General features: G+C 40.7%; 1 protein-coding gene across 7 annotated transcripts in view; it reads right to left on the bottom strand.

Annotated features, from left to right (window-relative positions):
• The window catches only part of TNFRSF19 (TNF receptor superfamily member 19), an 88845-nt gene that overhangs the window by 27925 nt on the left and 38606 nt on the right, over positions 1–22314 (bottom strand). For all 7 annotated transcript variants that reach the window (XR_007188946.2, XR_008958398.1, XM_057309667.1 and 4 more), the window contains exon 5: positions 17790–17875. Coding sequence is in view for 5 of the 7 variants with exons in the window: in XM_057309667.1 (XP_057165650.1) it covers positions 17790–17875 (86 nt within the window). In the remaining 2 variants the exon portion in view is untranslated. The remainder of the gene's footprint in view (positions 1–17789; positions 17876–22314) is intronic.

Below are 22314 nucleotides of genomic sequence, written 5' to 3' on the forward strand. Positions count from 1 at the left end.
AGCAGAAAATTTTTATCTTTATTTCCCACCTGGCCACGTTGTATCTAAGGGCCCTGGAATATAAAGAAAATGGAATGTGAAAGCCGAAAGGATATCCTTGGAACCAAAAAAACCCCATCTATATGAAATCTAATATATTGCAATGGCACCGACAGGCTCTCTGATTGTGGCATTATGGGATGGAGGCTATCTGTTATTGAGAGCAGTGCAGAGCAGGTGACCCTGAGAGCTCCCATGAAGGATCTTTGAGCCGTCTCTTCATCTGCCAGCTCTGACTTGATCAATTCCTCTCGTCCTCTGGGCTGCCTGCCCATCACTGTTTTATTACTATTGTCAGCCTGTTACCATGTTTTTTGGGAGGAAACCACGAAGAAAATATGAACTGCCCTTCTTGAGGGAGCAGGGTGGGAGGGGAAAATATATCCATTCTTAAATTTAAAGAATTAAGGAGTGTCCTTCACGTTTACATTTAATGACATATTCTTGTAAGAAGTCATTTAAATAGGATTTTCCCTTAGATTATCAATGAACATTACTCTCTGTCACAAGGCACTTAAAAATATATGGTTATAGTCAATATTCTAAAATGATTCCAGTTATTCCATTATTACCTTTTGAATTATAGAAGGAAAGGTCCAAATATTGCAATTAAAACGTCAGTTATATGAATATTGAAGCCTTTTACTGCCTTCTGGAAAGCTTTCACCAAAACACTGCACCAAGTTTTTTAGAACAGGTGTGTAATTAGAAAAGTATGAAGTTCTTTAAATAACAGGTCATCAGTTATCAGTTCTTATTTGCAACTTTATCTCTGCTCGTAGAAGATCTTCACTAAAGTCAGCGGTTTTAAACCATCTCTCGGAAAGTAAAATAAGGTAATTGAATGTTAATAATTTGGTACTGTCAGAAATTGTTACGAATCAAAGGGTTAAAGATAAGAATGCAGCATCACTATTTTAGTTATATAGAATAGTTGCTTTTAATTAGACCCACTGATAAAGCAGAAAATGGTACCAATGACCATCCAGCTAAATTAATATACATAATAACACACCGAATGAGCAGATTTTAGCAGCAAACCTTTCAAATATTCAAGAGCATATCCAAGTTGTGTTTACATGAACCTGAATTGACGAAGCGAGAACTAAAATAGCAAACACACATACTCTGAAGGGCTGACCTGCAGTTTTTCCTGGAGCTCTGCTGGCAGGTACTAACAGAGCTGGAAGCATTGCTTGTTGACCAATTTAATCACTTTGCTTCTGAAGGACCATAGATTAAATCTTGAAAAAGGTCTGAGACAGAACCCTCCCTCCACCGGTCCGTATGTCATACATATATATCAGCACGTCTTCATCCTCTCTGCCTTCTGTCTTTTTCCAGCTTTAAAACTTACTGTAAAGCCCTGCACATTCTAATGGTTAAGCGCTGAGTGGTAAGCAGTCTGCGTTCGAATCCCCACCTTCCCATTGCCATTTACCAGCAGTCTTACAACCAACAATGACAGCTGTTTGCCTCAGTTTCCTTATTGGTGAAATCAGGATATAATGGTATCAACCCGACGGGATTTTTTTGAGAACTAGATGAAGTAATGCACTTCAAGGGTTGGCATAGTACCTCATTCACAGTAACATTTCTGTAAATGTTAGCCATGTTTTTTCCCCCATTATTATTCAGAATCAGACACTGTATTGTAATTATTATTATGTCAGAATCTGGATTGTCTTTTTTTTTTAAGATTTTATTTATTTGACAGAGAGAGACACAGTGAGAGAGGGAACATAAGCAGGGGGAGTGGGAGAGGGAGAAGCAGGCTCCCCGCTGAGCAGGGAGCCCAACGCGAAGCAGAGCTCAATCCCAGGACCCTGAGATCATGACCTGAGCCGAAGGCAGACGGTTAACGACTGAGGCACCCAGGCGCCCCCGGACTGTCTTTTAACCCAGTTGAAACCACCTACGTAGTAGATAGGCCATTGACTAAATCGACAGGATGAGCGACTTGTAACTACTGTGTGTGCATGTGTCCTCATACACATCCCTAAAGCCCTGGAAAGTTCAGAAGGAAAATTAACAATAAAAACAAACCAAAATAGTTCCCTCTAACTGGTAACATTAAGCGATGTCATATAACAATAAGCAACAATTAACCAAATACCTAAACTTCAAGGAATATTGTGACCGAAATGGTAAAACTATTACTAAGAAAATCCTTTGATAAGCAAATAAGAAAAATGTTAATTTTCTACCAGTTACAGTGATAGCTCTGGCGACACAGAGCTCAGACACACCAAGAGTTTAAAGCCACCCCCGTGGTTCATGTTCTCACTCGAGGGACATGGAAGACAAGGTCTAGAACCTGCACTCCTTTAAATACATCTGTAGAGAATTCTGCAGATGAGACGCACCTTGATAGTTCTACAACTGAGTCCAATTTTTGTACAAGATTTCCAAAGTTTTTCAAAGGCTTATATTAAGTGGTACTGGTATAGATATTTGGAAAGAATGAACTAAAACACTATGATTCTTCTTTCTTCCTAGCTCCTTGAGCACTGAGACCATGATTTGGACTTATTAACTACATGGTGACGGACAAACAGAAACACAAACAAGCACTAGGCAAAAACGTTACATATTTAAATTCCATGCAAAAAAGGGGTACTGACAGAAAAGCCACAAATAGAAATGATGTCTGAAAGGAAGGCACATAGGAGAAGTCTCCGTTTTCTCACGTATACGTACATTTGCCTGGTTCTCTTGCCAATATTTAAATGGTCTTCCCTCACCGCAAAATTATGGCAGAAAAAAAGACCAGTTATTTGGACATGGTCATTTGACTCTATTCATTCCTGAGGGTGGGCTGGTGACACTCAGATGGACCCGTTGGACATTTTGGGTTGTCAGCATGGGAAGGGAAGTCCTCGCACTTGAGAGGAGTAAAGGAAAGAGATGGTAAGGAGAAAGATGCTTGGACAGCACGGCATTCGCAAGCAAACAGATACACTGACCAACAGAAAGTTCTAGCCCATGTTGGCGATATTTTATCCTATGCTTCTTCTCTTTCCTCCAATTACCTTTTTGTTTTTACCGGGAGAGTCAAACTCCCCCTCAAAGTTGGGTACGTTGGAGTCCTCAAGGGAGTCTGCAGCAGCCTTTGTGCGGCAATAAGCAGGCGGGAGGAAATTAAGTAGAGATTTGGCAGTTTCGAATTCTCATCAACACAGCCTGGCACATTTTCTGACCTGAATTGCTAACCTGTGTGTTGACAAAAACTGATTTTAAAAAATAAGGCAGAAGTCACCAAGTCTGTACTTGGTGTGTGTCGACATGGGCTTGGTTCCCCTTTCAACGGAGACCATTATTTTCCATTGCAAACCTCTTCCAACTAAGTACACAGCCTCCGACAGCACGTTCTATCAGTCTTTGGGGCGGCCAAGCTGCTTTCTCCTTTCTGGCAGCACCACCCAGATCCTCCCCCTGCTCTGGGCATCACCACACAGATGTTTTCGACTGGCATAGACACCGACCTACACTGCAAAGGAAGTCGATGCTACTTAACAGCTCAAGTACAAAGCGCTATCGTGCCAATATAGCTTTGTTCTGTTCCTAAGCCAAAGCCCACAGTGTCATCATTCATTCTGACTGTTCTAATAAGTACTTTGTGTTTAAATTGCTGGAAAAACAAAGAGTGACTTTAGCCTCTTCTTTCACACCGGCACTGCATACTGCTTTGAAAATCGTGTATCTTTCCCCTCTTCTTCCCTATCAGCCACGACCCTGGTTCTCCCTTATCACCGCCTCCTCAGCCGCACACCACGGCGTCCTAACCGGGCCGGGCCGTGCAGACCCCTGGGCGGCCACAGGAGACTGTTTGGTTTGGACCACACAGTGTTGGCTGGGGAACTGCCGAAGCCATGAAGACGAAGTGTGGACTCAGAGCCATCATCTTCCGTGGTTTGCTCCCTAGCACTGGTGGGGAGACAGCAGGCGAAGCGGAGGACAGATCCACCCAGGGTATGGATGTGGTGGGGGTCTTACTCCATCACTGTTGACTCTGTTACCAACAGCGAGTGCAGAGATATTTTTTTAAATTTCATTAAATTTGGCTTTGGATTTTTTTTAAAGATTTAATTATTTATTTGAGAGAGAGAGAGTGAGCACAAGCAGGGGGAGGGCAGAGGGAGAAAGAGAAGCAGACCAACCCCCCCCCCCCGCTGAGCAGGGAGCCCAATGTGGGACTCGATCCCAGGACCCTGAGATCATGACCTGAGCCAAAGGCAGCTGCTTAACTGACTGAGCCACCCAGGCACCCCCTGGCTTTGGATTTTATTTATTAGTCCAAAATGTGAATGTTTCTACCCGGAAAATGAAAATTAACTGTATTTATAAGGCATTGAACTGAACAGCTGTATTTCTTCTCAACAGGACAAAAGAGAATTACAGATGAAGAAGACAGATTTTTTACTCTTTAAGCAGCATATGTCATGGAATGCACTATCAGAAATGTAACAGTGAAATTAAAGAGACCTAGGTTATCCAGGCACTCAGCAGCCCAGCTATAGGACTGGAGTAAGTGTGATGTGGGGTTAAGCAGGCCCAGGGGTCAGGAGTGTTGCTAAGAGAGGTGCTGGGGGTGGTGGGTGAGGGATTCAGGCTGGCGACAGATAGACAGGCATGTGTGAAGGCCTGGGAGGCGGGAAGAGAGTTCTCTGAAGGGCTGGAGGTCAGAGGGGATCCTGAGGCCCCATCATGACACGAAGAAGCATCCCCGGAAGGGGGAAGAGCCCAGGGAGAGAGACTGTGACCAGAGGCTGATGTCACAGTAGCTGGGACTTAGTAAATTGCTTCACTAGACTCCGGTTCTGTTCTTAATCTTGCTTCCAGATCACTTGGCCCAGAGGTCTGTTTCTCACCGGGATTGCATAGGACAAATATTATCGTGCATGTCTTTGAGGGGAAAAAAAAGAAAGAAGAGGAGCAGAGAAGGCAGCTATCACAGGAGACCAGCTGGCTGGTCAGAGAGGTGAACAACAGGCCTTCACTGACCACGCTTTGACCCACACGGTTGATTCAAGACTTTTACCTCCCTGTGCTGTTCAGAGAAAGTCTGTTATGCCAAGAGCGAGCTCATTACTTTAAATTTCTCTTCAGTGCTGGGTAGATTATAAGCATTACTATTTGGTACTTTAATTACGATAAACACCATAATTAACACTGAAAAAATTATAAGCCACAAAATCGCAGCAGATTGTCTATAGTATTTCTCTGCACATATGATAAAGTGAAACAATTTTTTCCTCCTTTCAAGGATGTTTTTCTTCTTTTTATTATCCCACAGTCCTATAAGGTCTTGCTGTGTTTATCTGACCGATGAAACAATGAAGCTTTGAAACTTCTACACCAAGAAACAGAAAGGACACCATAAAAGAAACACATTATTATGGCCTTGAACATCTGTGCTGAAGGATACACAAGCTCAAAAATAGTTTTGCTTCAATTGGGACTAACAGACAGGGCTGCCATCTGGGAACTGGAACAAAGATATGCAATCAGGCCCTTGCCCTCCCTCTTTGCTACATGGACTGCTTAACCCTTTGAGTGCCAGGCTCCATTTAGGAGCCCGCGCGCCATGTCATTGTAAAAGTATGACCTTGTTCATTCTGCCGCCGAGTGGAGAAGACAGTATCAAAATAGGCATGCTTTCACTCAAGGACTCTGCATCCTATAATTGTCAGGTTCCCTGTTATTAGTAAAGTGGATAATTTTTATTTACCTCACTGCAGTATTTAAAGAAGTAATCTCCTGTGAAATTATTCTAAGATGATGAAACTCAAAATTATTTCTGCCCATTAACTTCCAACCAGGAAAAAAATGCACATATGTTTATGCACAGCCTCATATGGCTGGGTCTACACTGAAAAGGAAATCTGGATTTGGATCGTGTTTCTTGCTATCTCCTAGTCCAGCGGAATTGATGCTGCCACTCCTTTACTTATAATTCTACAGTTGATATAACTTACGGTAAAGAACAAAACTCTGGGTGAAGTTGGAAAGAGCCCACTTTTTGGAGGCTTGGAACATGAAGCAGATTCAGGAATTCAACTGATGACTTATTTCCTCTTTTAAAATCATTAGAATCTTCATTCGACACATGAAAAACCTGGGTCCCAGGAAAGTTAAATAACTGGTTTGAGAGTGCTCAGACCAGGACTCAAAATCATGTCCTCCTCACAGAGAAAGTTACATGAGCTAATGCGTGAGAAACACCAAGTAGATACTGGTCTCCATTCGTCCTGGGATGATCAAAGCGGGTAGTTACATGAGAGTGTCCTTTCAGTGCTAATTAGTATTGGAAGTTAGTCCCGCAATTTTATTGTTCAGATCTTCATCTGTGTCCCTAGGCCCTAAAGTAATAGAAAACAGTTGTGATAAACTAAAATCTTATGGCACTGATGTAAAATCTTCAGTTAGCCTCTTCCACATTTGTGGCTTCCCCGAGTTTAGGGGAAAAAAAAAATCAATCAAATGCTATTCCTCTGTGATTTACTTTGGTATCACACAGAGCAAGAAAAATATAACAAATATTATATTATTAATATAACTAATCATTAAATTAGTTAAATGTATTTAAATCAAATTGATTACATTAAATACATTAATAATTAAATCTTAGAGAAAAGGGTGGAAAGCCTATCCCCCAAAGTGCATACATTTATTGTATCTGCTAAAAATACTGTGTTTAACTAGTCTTCTTGCTTCTTCCCTTGCTCCCCTAAAGTCTGTTCTAACAGTAGCCAGATGGACTTTTTAAAAGTTAAGTCAGGGAGTGTCATTCCTGTAGTGAGACGGGGGTCCTTACAATGGCTTACCAGCTCTGCCTGGCTTCTACCCTCTCCCCACGTCCATCCGCCCCACTCAAGGGGACTCTAGCTGCCCCAACACCCGGCACTCAGCTCACTCCCTCCTCCTCTCCTTCTGGGTCCTGCTCTAGGATCACTTCATTGAGGCCTTCCATGACTACTATATTTTTAAAAATATCCTTTCTCTGGAGCATTAGAATGTCAATTCCTTGAGACTGAGAATTTCATCTGTGTTTTTCACTGCGGGGTCCCCAGTGCCCACATCAGTGTTGAGAGAAGACATTCAATATATTTGTCAATGAACGTGTGAACAGACTGATTTTCAGGTAATTTACAACATTTCAGAGATGTCTTTATGATCATTCCACTGTATCTAGACTAGCATCAGGCACTCAAAAAGTACTCCCTGACGTGCTTCCTGAGTTAAATAGCCTAATACCAAAAAGTGATTTTTCTCATTTTAAAGAAAAGCATGTCTCCTATGACCACTGGAAAGCTTTCCAGAAATGATTAGTTTTCAATGACATATTTAAGTTTGATACTGAAGATTTTGCTCAGTTAAAGACAAAATTTAACATTTCACTTCAAAACTCTTGGGTCTCATGACAGAAAATGAAACATGTTCAGAAAATACTAATTATTGCAAGCTCAGGCTGAGAAATGCAGATGACATGTCTGGTCCCATTCAGAATTCAAGATTTGCTATTTTAAAATATCCTGGTTCTTCTTTTCTTCCTCCTCAAAATGATGTGCCTTAAATTAAATCCCCTTCCTGAAGTCGTTGATGTAGGAAGTGGCCAGGCATTCACCCTTGTTTAAAAACAAAAAGATCTCAATCCGTTGGTGAAGGTGACATATTCTAGTCCCTTCTAGAATGTGAGCCCACCGGGGACCAAAGGCTGGTCTCCTGGCACAATGTGAGCCCTTATATACTACCTCACGAGAATAAATGTCCTGCTGGAGGAAGGGGGGGGGGGCATTCTAAGCTTGAACGCTGAGTATTTCCACTATAGGTTTGGCATAAACTGTTAGAATGCTTTCTCCACATTTATTTATATGTTAAGCATTTAATGAGCACACACACGAATCACCGTTCCATTTGCAAACATCTGTAACTTAGTGAAACAGGCCTGTTGGATTTTATATTTTTTAAATAAACTGTACTTAATCTAACATTCATTTAATTTAGTGATGGCCTTTAACAAACCACAACCTGTTTCTTCATGAGTAAATATTTAAACCGGCTCACTGACTTTAAACGTTTCAAAGAGACTGAAGATAAAGGGCCCAGAAATCAGATTTATAGCTGACGGGGTAATGATCAACAGCTACCGTTCTGGGGGCGGGATCAAAGCCCGTGGGCAGCTGCTGCCTCCAGCTCAGGACACCCCTGCCTCCCTGACGTCGCAGGCACACCAGAACTTCTCCAGAGCGTCTCCACGTTCAGGGGACACTGTCACCTGACCAAGTCAAGCCATTTAAACTTTCCTTTCCTTTTTTTTTCACTTGGAACAGTTAGTAGCTTACAAATTTTTAGCACTTTCATACTGGAGCAAAAGGACGAATGTAGAGTTAAGAAACCTTTTTTTTTTAAAGAAGTTTTGATTTCTAGAACTTGAATGAAACTAGGGCTAAGATAAATATTTGAAATAGCGACATAATCATACAAAGCAGTAGCATTTATAGCACACTTTCCCTCTAAAGAGGTCAACACATTTAAACTGCCCAGCTATTTTTCCCACATCCTTGGGAAAGGAGGAATCTGCCATAACACATTTTTAACCTCTTTGTAGATGACCATTGTTCGCCTCCCAGGAAGCAAATAAACTAAAAGAAGGATTAATCATTTTCTATGGAAAACAGTCTAAAACAATTACAACAGCTTTCTGCTTTCTTAAAAAGATTTTAACAGGGGCGCCTGGGTGACTCAGTCGGTTAAGTGTCTACCTTGGACTCAGGTCATAATCCCAGGGTACTGGGATCAAATCCCACATCAGGCTCCCTGCTCAGCGAGGAGCCTGCTTCTCGAACCTCTTCCCCTCCCCCCCACTTGTGCGCACTCTCGGTCTCAAAAATAAACAACTAAATAAAAACTCTAAAAAAAAGATTTCAACAAATATAATTTGATTGTCTCCCCACCCCTTTTGTGGGATCCAGAAAGAATAATGAGAACAAGGACTACTGGAAGCGGTGGTATTAGGGACAAACCCTCAGGGGTCAGTCCCTGGGATGCGTAGGTCTGTTTGCGCTAAACTAAATGGCACCGAATCTCAGCAGGTTTGGAGCTCCTGTGGCTGCTTTGTGCGTGTTTGGGACTCCTCCCCAATGGACTGCAGGCTGCCCTTCGGCTTCTTGACATCTCCATCTCTGCCTCTGCTAGCTCCTTCCCTCCCTTCTTCCCTCCACTGTGGCTCCTTCAATTGGCATAGCAATCCTTGTGACAAAAAAGTACATGGATTCCGCGGGAGAGCTGAAAAGGTGTTCCCCTTGGCAGGGAGCTCTCCTGCTGGGGTTCTATGAGGAGACTGGTTGATACCTGTTTCTTCGGTTTCCACATAAGAAATTTTAACCACTGCTGTTTTAGATCCTTTTCCAATATAATAATGAAATTGCATCCTACAGACAAGAAGGAAGGCAGGTCTTAGGGAAGAGCAGGGAACTGTAGAGAGTGCAAGAAGAGAAGATCGATAGTCCCTTAAACCAACAAATCAGTGAGTGCATAGCAGAGGCAAGCTCCCATTCCCACATCAGAGGGGAGGGCTGGCTCTGTAATCCATCAGCCACAAGCCAGGGGCTGTTTTGTCTGTGCTGAATTCTCTTTGATCTCATTGTCTTCTATCCCCTACCCTGAAAGTTCTGTTTAACAGAAAGAGCTAAACTGGTAAGACTCTTGGAGAAGCTCACCTTCTCTGCTGCATTCTCGACTTGCTCAAGGTGCCCGGTGGCACCGTCTGTTTCTGCGACAATCCCCAAGGCCAGGTTCCATCCAGGTAACCCATGGCAGCAGTCCCCTGGCCAGACACTTAAAGTCTTGGCCTGAGGACCAAGGACTACTTGAAAACCGTCAGCCAAGGGAACCCTTCATTAGCACATTGTGGCCTTGTGGCCCCATCCTGCAGAGGATCCAGTGAGTACCCTGGGAAGTCAGGCCACTAAGTATTAGTGCACTCATCACAAGAGCTCTGCTGCAGAAACGATAAACATCCACAGATGGAATAAAAATCACATCATGTTTCCAACACTCCAGGCTTACATGCATCTCTTCGGCATCCCCTCACATGGCCATTTCTCTGATCAGATTCAGTAAACGTGTAAGTGCCCCAGCATGTAGGGTACTGGGTGCTGCAAGAATGCCAGGAACTGGGTGTTTAACCTCACCAGTCTATTGGCTAAAACATGCAGGCAACAGCTGAAGTTTGCTTGTAATTCACCAAACGCAAGATCTTCCTCTGCCTCCCGCTCCGCTTTGAGAGAAAACCTGAAGACTCGTATTGGTACTGATTTCAAACACTCCCAATGTATTTCCTTTAAAATGTGTTGTATTTTCTTTAAAAGAGGTGCTTACCCAGCACACTTACTTTAAAATAACCTTGTAATAATTGCACGTTGAATATGAATCCCTTTGGACACATAAGCTATGGGCACCCATGCACTAGTGCGGAGACAGGGAAGGCTCCCTCCTGCACAGAGAGGCGAAAAGTAACGTGTGTGACCGAGCAGCCTTAAAATCCAACTGGAGCCCATACCCACATGGTGCTTTCAGATCATTAAAATAATACTTAGATAGTGGATGAAAAAAAATTATATCACAAGTGGAAAAAGGAAGCAAAGTAGCATGTACAGCACAATTACACCCATTTTTCAAAAATCAGCAGCGTAGACAGGAAAGGGATGAAAGAAAACCACCGAGATGCTGGTTTTGTTTTGTAAGCTCTAATGTGGGAAATGCTTTGCTTATGGTAGTCTCCCTTCTTTTTTTCTATGAAAATTTAAAAATTATCTTTAATGAGCAGATATTTCTTTTAAAAGCTTATTTTGATGTTGCTTTTATCTGTTACTTAGAAGGTAGTTTCAATTTCCTTTGGAAAAGAATCCTTTTTTTAATGTCATTTATTCCTTATTGGCACAGAGACCTGCTGTTCTTTGAGGCCTGTAAGCCATGTAGAATTCCTAAATAGTTCCAGGCCAACAGCATTCCTGCTTTTCTCCAGGAACCCTTCCCCTCCCCCCAGCGACTTATCTGGTCACTTATCTCTTCGGGATCACGTGGCTTGTTTTACAAAGCCCCCAAGAACAAAGCAAACATCTAGGTTAAACACACTTAAATAAAGCTGTACTCGGATGAAAAACCGCTTTGAATTTTTTCAAAACCATTTGTTCCAACCACGGTATTTGTTCCAAATTAAGTAAACATTGCTAAAAGAAATCATACAAAATCTGCATTTCTTATCAGGCCTAGGGCAGGATATAGTTCTTCTAGAATTTCCAGTGTGTTTTTCTCGATTTCCCCTTAATGCTCTAAATGGGTGCACATTTTTAGGAAGTGAAGATAAAGTGATGAGGAACAGAGCCTGAAACAGGGATTTTTATGTAAAGGGTATCTTTTATAATGATCTGCAATTCACAGTGATGTCACTAATCAGCTCTGTGCTCCATGCCCAACCAGTCATTCTCATAAATTAATGCTATTGGTGGCCTGACCAAGAGGTTATGAATGGACTAATCAATTACAGTCACACATTCATCATTATTTTGAGGGGAGGGAAGCTTCAAGCTCATGCTAGTTGGGCATGAGACCTGAGGCCTGAGGCAGTGGGACACAGAGGAAAGAGACCAGCCTGAGTAGGGTTTCTTTGGCCTGGTACTCTAGGCACTCTAGCCATGCGAGCAATCAAACACAAAAATCCACTGCAGCCCCTTTCTAGGTATCCTTCATTGCTCACCTGCCAGTGGGGGTGAAGGACAGCAAGACAAAGATCAAAGCCAGCTGCATCAGGAGATCCTCCCCATGTGGGACAAGTCCCAACCTCCATATCCTCCAAAGAGCACACCTGGGTTGGGGTGGGACTGTAGGAGAGGCAGGGCAGATGCAGTTACCCTTTAGAAGAAAGCAGGCTAGCAGGTAGGTAGTCCTTACTGAGCTAACTCTAGGGCTAGTATGTTTCTGGATAGGATTTCATTTGCATTCTATTCAAAATCTGCATGAGATAATAGTCCATGCTCATGGATTGGAAAAATTAACATTGTTAAAATGTCCATACTACCCAAAGCAATGCACAGATTTAATGCAATCCCTATCAAAAATCGAATGGCTTTTTTTTTTTTTCACAGAAATAGGACAAAACTTCCTAAAATTTGTATGGAACCACAAAAGCCCATGAATGGACAAAGCAATCTTGAGAACAAAAGAACAAAGCTGGAGGTAACATGTTTCCTAATTTCAAACTATATTATAAAGGTATAGTAATCAAAACAGTATGGTATTGGCATAAAAACAGGCATACAGATCAATGGAACAGAATAGAGAGCCCAGAAATAAACCCGCATATAGAAGGTCAATTAATTTACGACAAAGGAGCCAAAAATATACAATGAGGAAAGGACAGTCTTTTCAATAAATAGTGTTGGGAAAACTGGACAGCCACATGCAGAATGAAAGTGGACCACTTTCTTACACCATACACAAAAGTCAACTCAAAATGTATCAAAGGCTTGAATGTAAGACCTGAAACCATAAAACTCCTAGAAAAAAAATAGATGGTAAACTCTTTGTCATTGGTTCTTGGTGATGATTTTTTGGATCTGACACCAAAAGCAATGTTGACAAAAGCAAAAATAAACAGGTAGGACTACATCGAACTGAAAAGCTTCTGCACAGAAAAATAAACCATCAACAAAATGAGAAAGCAACCTACTGAATGGGAGAAGATATTTACAAATCATACATCTGCGAAGGCGTTAATATCCAAAATATATAAAGAACTCATACACCTCAATAGCAAAAAGAAATCTGATTAAAAAATGGGCAGAGGGTCTGAATAGACATTTTTCCAAAGAAGACATACAGATGGCCAACAGGTACATGAAAAGATGCTCAATATCTCTTATCATCAGGGAAATGCAAATCAAAACCACAATGAGCTAACACCTCACACCTGTTAGAATGGCTATTATCAAAAAGACAAGAAATACCAAATGTTGGTGAGGACATGGAGAAAAAGCAATCCTTGTGCACCATTGCTGGGAATGTAAATTGGTGCAGCTACTGTGGAAAACAGTATGGAGTTTCCTCAAAAAAACAAAAATAGGACAACCATACAGCTCAGGAATTCCACCTCTGGGTATTTACCTGAAGAAAATGAAAACATTAACTCAAAAAGATATATGCACCCCATGTTCACTGCAGCATTTTTTAGGACAGCCAAGATATGGGACAACTTAAGTGTCCATCGATGGATGCATGGATAAAGAAAGTGTGATATGTGATCCCAAGGAGAGTTGACAAATGTGGGAAGTTTTCAATTCTTGTGTTTCTGTTAAGTCATTACTTTGGCTTACTTCAGGTATTATATAAATATAAGAAAATGTATTAACATTTATTTAAAATTATTCTTGCTTATCAATACAGACAATATTTTTAAGAGTTGTTTATAGCTTGCTGTAAGCTGCGCATTTAGGGCACAATTTACGTGTGTTTTGGGGCAGCATCAGAGGTGGCCTGAGTCATCCCTGCAGCAGAAGTACCTACAGACGTCATATGAGAAGCAAACAATGCCTTGCTATGACCACAAACTTCATTTGGACTCTTGGTGCTACCAGGAAACCCACTATTTTCTCGAATCAACTTCCCTCCCACACTCTGTAATGAGAATCTCAAAGACCTGTGCTTCTCCAGCCTCTGAGTTCCTTGGCTCCTGCCTGACTTGGCAGAACACAATGCCTCCTACTTCACATACATACAAGCCAAGCCTATGAGCCCCTCACCCCCTACCACCGAATGCAGAAGTCCATGTTCATTGCCCCACTCCCCTCCTTCACTGGTTATAGCAGGGAGCACTCCCTCTTTCCAGAGAAGGCCCACCCAACAAATGTGTTTGGGGATCCTTTTCCAGCAATCCTTATAGGACTGATCGTTCTACTGTTCTCTCATATAAAGTAGTCAATCTCTCTCAACAGGACCCTTTCCTTCAACCTGCAAACAAGCAAATGAGTCTCCTACCTCAAAAATGAAATAAAACAAAACTCCTCCATTGCCTGCATATTCCCATGTCGCCTTCACAGACAAACTTCTAGACAATTGTCCATAATCGTCTCTCTTCTTCCCCTTATGTTAGCTTGTCATTTCATTATAATCCGGCTTCATTTCCATTTCTCACTAAAATGGTGTTTATCAGCGTCATCATAGACGTCCAGGGTGTGAAGTGCAAAGGAAATTTCCATGGTCAACTGACCCAACTTGCACAGGAGAGGACCCTCTCATACTCTTCTGGCTTCATCTGACTTCCCTGGCCCTTGGTTTGGTCTCTTTTTCTGGCTCATCCTCCTCTAACTGATCCATTAAATCACAGCTCGAAAGTCATGATTCTAGAAAGTCTTCCCCAGTGTTCCTACATCATTATCCATTACACATTCTTAGAGCACCATAGATCCCTCCAGGCACAGGACTGGCCAATCACACTTTTGCATCTGTGTGGGTAGTATCTGAATAGTGTTTAATTTGAAGTAGTTATTTGACAACCCCCCCACTATGCCATAAGCTCCAAGAAGAAAGGGATTGGGGTCTATTTGTCCATCATTGTGTGCCTGGCCCCCAGGAGGCACTCAAATATTTGTTCAACAGCTAAATGAAAAAGGCTCTGTCTCACAGGATGATGGTATTTTACTTGGCCAATCAGATTCTCTCCTCTAGAAGCATGACTGAGAAGTACAGACCAGCCCCTTGGAAGCATGAGGGGAAAGGAGGAGACGTAAACAGAGTCCCGCAGGCTGAGGGAGCATCAGTGGTGTTGACCAGAGCTCAGGGCAGAACTCAGAGCCTCCTGCAGCAGGGGGCTAGAGTCCCCAGGCTCCAGGGCTGCCCCAGGTTCCAAGTAAGGGCTGCCCCCAAGTTCAGGGAAGTTCCAGCCTCTCACTCCTACGTATATCCTTGAAACTAGCCGCATTACTTTTTTTTTTTTTTTAGATTTTATTTCTTTATTTGAGAGAGACAGAGCACAAACGGGAGGAGGGGCAGAGGGAGAGGGAGAAGCAGGCTCCCCACTGAGCAGGGAGCCTGACATGGGACTCGATCCCAGGACCCTGAGCTCGTGACCTGAGGCAGACAACTGAGCCACCCAGGTGCCCCAAACCCCATTACTTGAGGCAGCTTGAGTGGTGTCACTTTCCTACAGCTGAGTCTAAATGAAACAGGAACTCCTCAGCAGGGAAAAATCACTGGAGAAGTAGTTCTTTGTGGATGAGTTGAAATACTCAAAGTAGAAGAAATGAAAACATAAGGCGCCTTACATAATTCCCCCCAAAGACTTCAAGATCTCTTTTGAGGAGATTAGTTGTGCCCTGGAATTATTCCCAAGAACTGTGCCAAAGGCAGCAAACTTTCTTTTACAGAGATAAGGATTAACACTCACTAAAGACCCTGGACTGTTGTTTTGTGATTTGAAAGGCTATTACCTTGCGCACTGCATTTCTGACTTAACAAAAGTAATTTGTTTTTCTTCGCTTTCTAAAGAGTTTCATATATGGAGAAATAGATCTCTACATATAAATTAAACTAGTTAATTTTCTTTTCGAACTGTAACTTACTCAGAGCTTTACAAGACATTGAAAGTTAAATGTGAAAACTATGTTTAAAGTCTAATTTATGACGTCTGAGCTTAGCCAGATCCCTAAAGGCAAAAAATTCCAATGCCTCAGACTTATGACCAGATCATATTAAATTTAAACCGAGTAAATTAAAGAGAAAAAAAATAATCCTAGTACTTTCCAACTCTACAATGGGCAATAGCAGCTACTTTACTAAATCTTTTAATGGTAGTTTGGGACGAAGCGCATGATCTTAATTTGCCTTCTGGACGAAATGATGGCCGAGCGGACCCACAGGCAAGCCCAGGTCACCGCCCTGTTTTAATTGGCAAGAGGACATGTCCTTTTACAGACTGTGTAGACTATGTTCGATTTTTAGAATTTTTGTTTAAATGATGAGTATTAAAGTAAACAGGGCATCTGGGTGGCTCAGTCGGTTAAGCGTCTGCCTTTGGCTTAGGTCATGATCCCAAGGTGCTGGGATCAAGTCCCGGTCGGGCTCCCCGCTCAGCAGGGAGCCTGCTTCTCCCTCTCCTTCTGCCTGCTGCTCTCCCTGCTCATGCTCTCTCTCTCAAATAAATAAATAAAATCTTTTAAAAAAAGATATACTTCTTTCTTTAGAAAAAAAAGGAATATTAAAACAAAAACTGAATGTATAGTAGATTACATCAGCCAACAGAGGACAGATTAGACAACTTGGTTTTTCTCAGGGAGACAAGAGTGTGGTGACAAAAGCACAATGTTTGGGTTTAGACAGACCTGGGTCAGAATTGTATCTCCACCATTTCCCAGCCAAAAGGGGAAAGTTTGTAACCTTTCTGGACCTGATCATGGGACAGTGAGAAAATTAAGTAAAACAACAGTTTACCTAATATGACTGATACGTAACATTTGACACTGCATTTGTTAAATGCAATGAATTATTTGGCAAATTCTTGCATATTATAAAGAAGAGGGTTGCCACACATTTTTGTAAAACTTAGAAAGAATCTTTTTTTTTTTTCCTTTGCCTTTCTACTACATCAAATGAAGAATAGAAAGTAATGCATTTGGTAAAGGACATAATAATATGGACTGCAAATTCCATGACATTCTTGGAAACTGTGTGGCCTTATCAATAATGCGATAATTTTCACTTAGTTCAGAGGAGGCTTTTGTCACAGAAAGAAGCAAAAGAACATCAAAGCAACCCTAAAAAGACACATCCATATCGCCAATGCTCCCTAGAAAGCCATGAGCAACCTAGGCACGGGATCAAGCACCTCCTTCCTCCCTCCCAGACTTCGCTGGCGCCTGTGTCCTGGGTGCTTGTGTACTAGCAGCACAGCTCCCTGCAGACCTGCTTAGCACAGACAAGCCCTGAGCACAGTGGGGGAGCCCACCTGCTGATTTCTTTCCCCATCCATCACCTGTGAGTTTCCACTGACCAGATCTGTACTTAGGATGAAGAAAAGTGAGGAGTTACTCTCCTTCCTATTCGACATCAATGCGAATTGGTAACTTGTAACAAATACCTTTTATATGGAAGGAAAAAATATCATCAAAAAGATCATTGTTAAATACGAAGAAGAAAAGGCCAAATTTTCTCATTTACAATTGTATTCCCACCATGCAATGGGTTTTCTCTTCCTGTTTATCTGTTAAATGAAAAAAATGAAGGAGTGAAGGAAGTGAACCAATATTTAATTTAAATACATTAATTAGGGCAGGTGATTCATGGAGAGGAATGTCTCTGGAAAGGCAGGGAAGCCACCACGTGACAGTACTGGGGACTAAGAAGGGAAAACACAGGAATTCATGGGGCTGAGGCAAAGACATTATGCCTTAGGATTTGGATCACCTAGTTAAGTGGAGTCACCTGAGTTATACATCTAGAATGAAAGATAAAAGTTTGAATGAAACAAGCAGCAGCGAAATGTCTGTATTTCACTCTGAGATTCAAATCAAGGGACACAGTTTGCTGACTGAGGCACACAACAAAAGGGCTTTATATCCTGCTGGAAGCTTGATAAAAGAAGGCCCACTAGAAGCCCCACAGTGGAGAGAGCGATTGGGCTCCATTTGTTAACTGTAGGAAGGTTTCTAAAAGAGGCCAAGAGCCCTTGTGCTGTGTGTGTGACGCTCACTCACAGTGCGGCTCGTAAGGAGGGGGGGGGTCTCCGCAAGGGACGCACTCCATGTCTTGAAAACCAACAAGTTTTGTCTTCCTGTAAAATCTAGAAGAGAAAATAATCCTTGTTAGCTATTTCTTCTCAGCTCAAAGTTGCAGCAAACAGATTCATGGTAAATTATCAGTTATCTCCATTACCAATTTTATTAAAGAAAAAAAAGCAACTCAAAGGCTTAAATACAACAGTATCTTAGACAGACACATCCTTAGATGCAGTGACTATCTGAGAAACATCAATTCCACTACACGTAACTTTGTAAATTGTACTCAACCCCATATATTGAAGTGGTGCTGGTGAGGGAATAGGAAATCAGGGGTCTTTGGCATTTCTATAGTCATTTAAGTGACAAAATCCCTCCTAAATCAAGTGCCAGTTTTTAAACACTTGAAATGCAGAGACCAAAAAAACCAAGCAAACTGTAAAACCAATGGAAAAATGTAGGGAGATGCTTATACAGTCTTCATATGGGGATATCTTTCTAGGCATAATAAGAAACCCAGCAGTGGGAATAGAAATCAACAGTTTTCACCACACACCCTCACACACCCACACATACACACACACGTGCACACCCAAACATACACACACACGCATATACACAGATGCACGGGCACACACACACACACACACACACAATATTAAAGACATCTGAAGAGCAAAAATAAATAAAGCATCAGCAGCACAGTTAATGGGCAAAAGAAAACTGAAAAATACTTCTAATCATAATATTGTCTATAACTTCAGTCTATAATAGAAACCTTAAAAATCATAATGGTAAAAGTGAACAATGCAATGGAAAAACAGGCAAAGAACATTATTCCCCAGAAAAGAACATTTCATAATCTTAAAACTTCATAGTTAAAACTAGAAAGCATGATGCAATTAAATTTTTAAAAATTTAACACTGAAATGTTTAACCTCATTAAACTAATCGAGTAAAGTCACGTGGCAATGGAAAGATCCCATTTTTACTTAGAAAACTGGGAAAGTGTTGGTGTGAGCAGAGACAAAATAAGCACATGTCTATAGGCCAGTGGCATTATCAACTGCTACTTGTAGGAGGGCAGTGTAGCAATATGCCATCAGAGCCCAGTAAAATTGTTTATATACCCTTTAACCGGTCCTATCATTTTTTTGAAGTTTATCCTAAAGAAACAATCAAGTGGGTGAAGCTGTATGTATAACAATGCAATCACAGTATTGTTTATACAAGGGAAAACGCAGTTAGCACAATTTCAATATACAACAGTAGATATGACTAACCATGGTAGTCCCAAGGCAATGGAATACAAAGTGGCCTTTAAGAAACAATGATGAAGATCTCCTATACATATATTTTTTTAAGATTTTATTTACTTATTTGACAGAGAGAGACACAGCGAGAGAGGGAGCAGAGGCAGGGGGAAGAGGACGGGGAGAAGCAGGCTCCCCACTGAGCAGGGATCCAGATGCTGGATACCAGGACCTTGGCATCATGACCTGAGCTGAAGGCAGACTGAGCCACCCAGGCATCCCTCTTATATGTATTTTTTTAACTCATGAAATAGCAATAAGTAAAAAAAAGAAAGGTGGGTAATATAACTATATATTGCACAAGCACACACTTTGGTATATAGATCCTTTCAGATTTTTTAACCAAAGCAGCTAAGATAATTTACATATATATATTTGCACTGAAAAAAATTTAGAAGACTATTATATACCAGATATTAACAGTGATTATTTCTAAACATATTTGAGAATCTATTTTTCTATGATGAAACAGTGATATGGAGAGTAAATTTGCAGACCAAGTCTATCGAGGGCAAGGTAGAAGCAATTATTTTGTGTAATTGGATATTGTAGTAGCAACTCTGTATGATTTATGGTTGACGCAAAATTTGCATTTATTAAAACTAGGTAAATTGTCTCAAGTGCCCAGATACATTCAGTACTTGCTTAGCCTTCCTTTTTCACATTTCCTGATACTGAAACATATCACAAAGCTATAATAATCAATGTAGCGTGCAATATACAATAGAGTGTGCAATAGACAATACAGTATAATAAATAGTTACAGCTACAAGCTGTACAGCATAAAGACAGACATGTAGACCAATGGAACAAAACAGAGAGTCTGGAAATAAACTCTCACATATATGGTCAAATGATCTTCGACAGGGGTACCAAGACCACTAAATGGGGATGGGATAGTCTTTTTAACAAATGGTGTTGGGAAAACTGAATATCCATATGCATAAGAATAAAGTTGGAACCTTATCTAACACCATATGCAAAAACTAATTCAAAATGAATTAAAGACCTAAACATAAGGCCCAAAATTATAAAACTCCTGAAAAAAAACAGGAAAAAGACTTCATGACGTTGAATTTGCCAATGATTTTTTGGGTATGACACACCAAAAGGCAATTGAAAGGCATATGTGAAACAGGCAACAAAAGGAAAGATACATTGGACACATGAAAATTAAAACTTTTACTCATCAAAAGATACAATCAATGTATAGTTATCCCCAAACTCATCAAGTTGTATACATTAAATATGTACAGCTTTTTACATGTCAATTATACTTTAATAAAGTTGTTTAAAAAAAGTTGTCATATCAAAAATGTACTAACTGATAGTAAAATAATATTTTTTTCCAGGATTACAAAAAAGGATACAGAGTGAAAAATGAACCTACAGTAGGGGAAAAAATATTTGCAAATCACGTATCTGATAAGGAGTTAATGTTTAGAATATATAAAGAACACCTACAATTCAACAACAAAAATCAAATAACCTGATTAAAAAAAGGGTAAAGGACTTGAATAGATATTTTTCCAAAGATGATATACAAATGGCCAATAAGCACATAAAAGGATGGCCAACAGCCAAAGTCACTCATCATCAGGAAAATGCAAATCAAAATCACAATGATTAGGAAGGCTACTAAAAGCTAAAGTAAAACCAATCAGAAAATAACAAGTGTTGGGGCTCCTGGGAGGCTCAGTCACTTAAGCATTTGCCTTTGGCTCAGGTCATGATCGCAGGGTCCTGAAATTGAGGACCTGCATCAGGTTCTCTGCTCAGTGGCGAGTCTGCTTCTCCCTCTCCCTCTGCCTCTGCCTATGTGATTGATATCTCTCTCTCAAATAAATAAATAAAATCTTTTAAAAAAAGAAAATAGCAAGCGTTGGGAAGGCTGTGGAGAGATACTGGAACCACTGTGCGCTGTTCGTGGGAATGGAAAATGGTGCAGCTGCTGTGGAGAACGGTATGGCGGTTCCTCAAAAATTTAAAAATACAACTACCAGATGATCCAGGAATTCCATTCCTGCGCTGTATCCAAAAGAACTGAAGGCAGAGTGTGGAAGAGATATTTGCACATCCATGTTCCTAGCAGCACTATTCACAATAGCCAAAAGGTGAATGCAGCCCAAATGTCCGTGGAGAAATGTACTTTCACATCCTACAGCATGGATGAATCTTGAGGACATGTTAAGTGAAACAAACCAGTCAGAAAAGACAAATATTACATGATTACACTCAGAGTAGGTATGTAATCAAATTCATTTAAACAGAAAGTAGAACAGAGGTTACCAGGGGCTGAGGGGAGGAGGAAAAGGGGAGTTATTGCTCAATGGGTATGGAATCTCAGTTTGGGAAGATGAAACTGTTCTGGAGATCTGCTCACAACAATGTGAATGTTGTGAAAGTTAAAGTTAAGTAACTTTACTGAACTGTACACTCAAAAATGGTTAAGATGGTAAATTTTGTGTTATTTACAACAAAAATGCATTAAAAAATTTAAAATAAGGTAAAAACCATAGGTTAATGTAAGAGAGCTTTCTTATTAAGGACGTATTTCTTACTAAACATTGAATATATGCAAACTAATATTATTTATCCTTTCAGCCAGAAAATTTGCCAAATTATAAGTAATTGAACATTGACACAATCTAAAATAATTTTATACATAAACACTCATTCTATATAAATATAATGAGAACAAAGAGTGAAATAAAAAATGTAATATCCAACATTTTCTATATCAACTATTGATATAGAAATACATACTTTAAAACTTCTTGGGAAACAAACACAGACATTTAACATTTTTAAAATAAGAAAATCTAGTGACAGCACAGTCTTGAGGTCTGAGCTTTCCCTGACAACTGAATAAAATACATTTGCCAAAAATATATTGATTAAAATATGGGTTTGAGCCATCATGGAAATGAGGCTAGAAAGGTGAGCAAATTACATCATGTTTTGAATGATCATTAAATACAAAGTTAGAAATAGCTTGAAATTCTAACTGGGAATGAGGTTGAGGGGGTACACTGATTCACGAGGCTCCCGTGTGTGTAACCACTACTCCCAAGGAGACATGATGCTTAGACATTACTCTGAGGGCAACTATCTTCAGTGGCACGGAGACTGGACAGAAGCATTCTGAATCTGATCTGTCAGCTTCTTTATGCCAATGGCTTGATGGCAGA

This window comes from Ursus arctos, unplaced genomic scaffold, assembly GCF_023065955.2.
Source record: "Ursus arctos isolate Adak ecotype North America unplaced genomic scaffold, UrsArc2.0 scaffold_10, whole genome shotgun sequence".
NCBI classification, from domain to species: Eukaryota; Metazoa; Chordata; class Mammalia; order Carnivora; family Ursidae; genus Ursus; species Ursus arctos.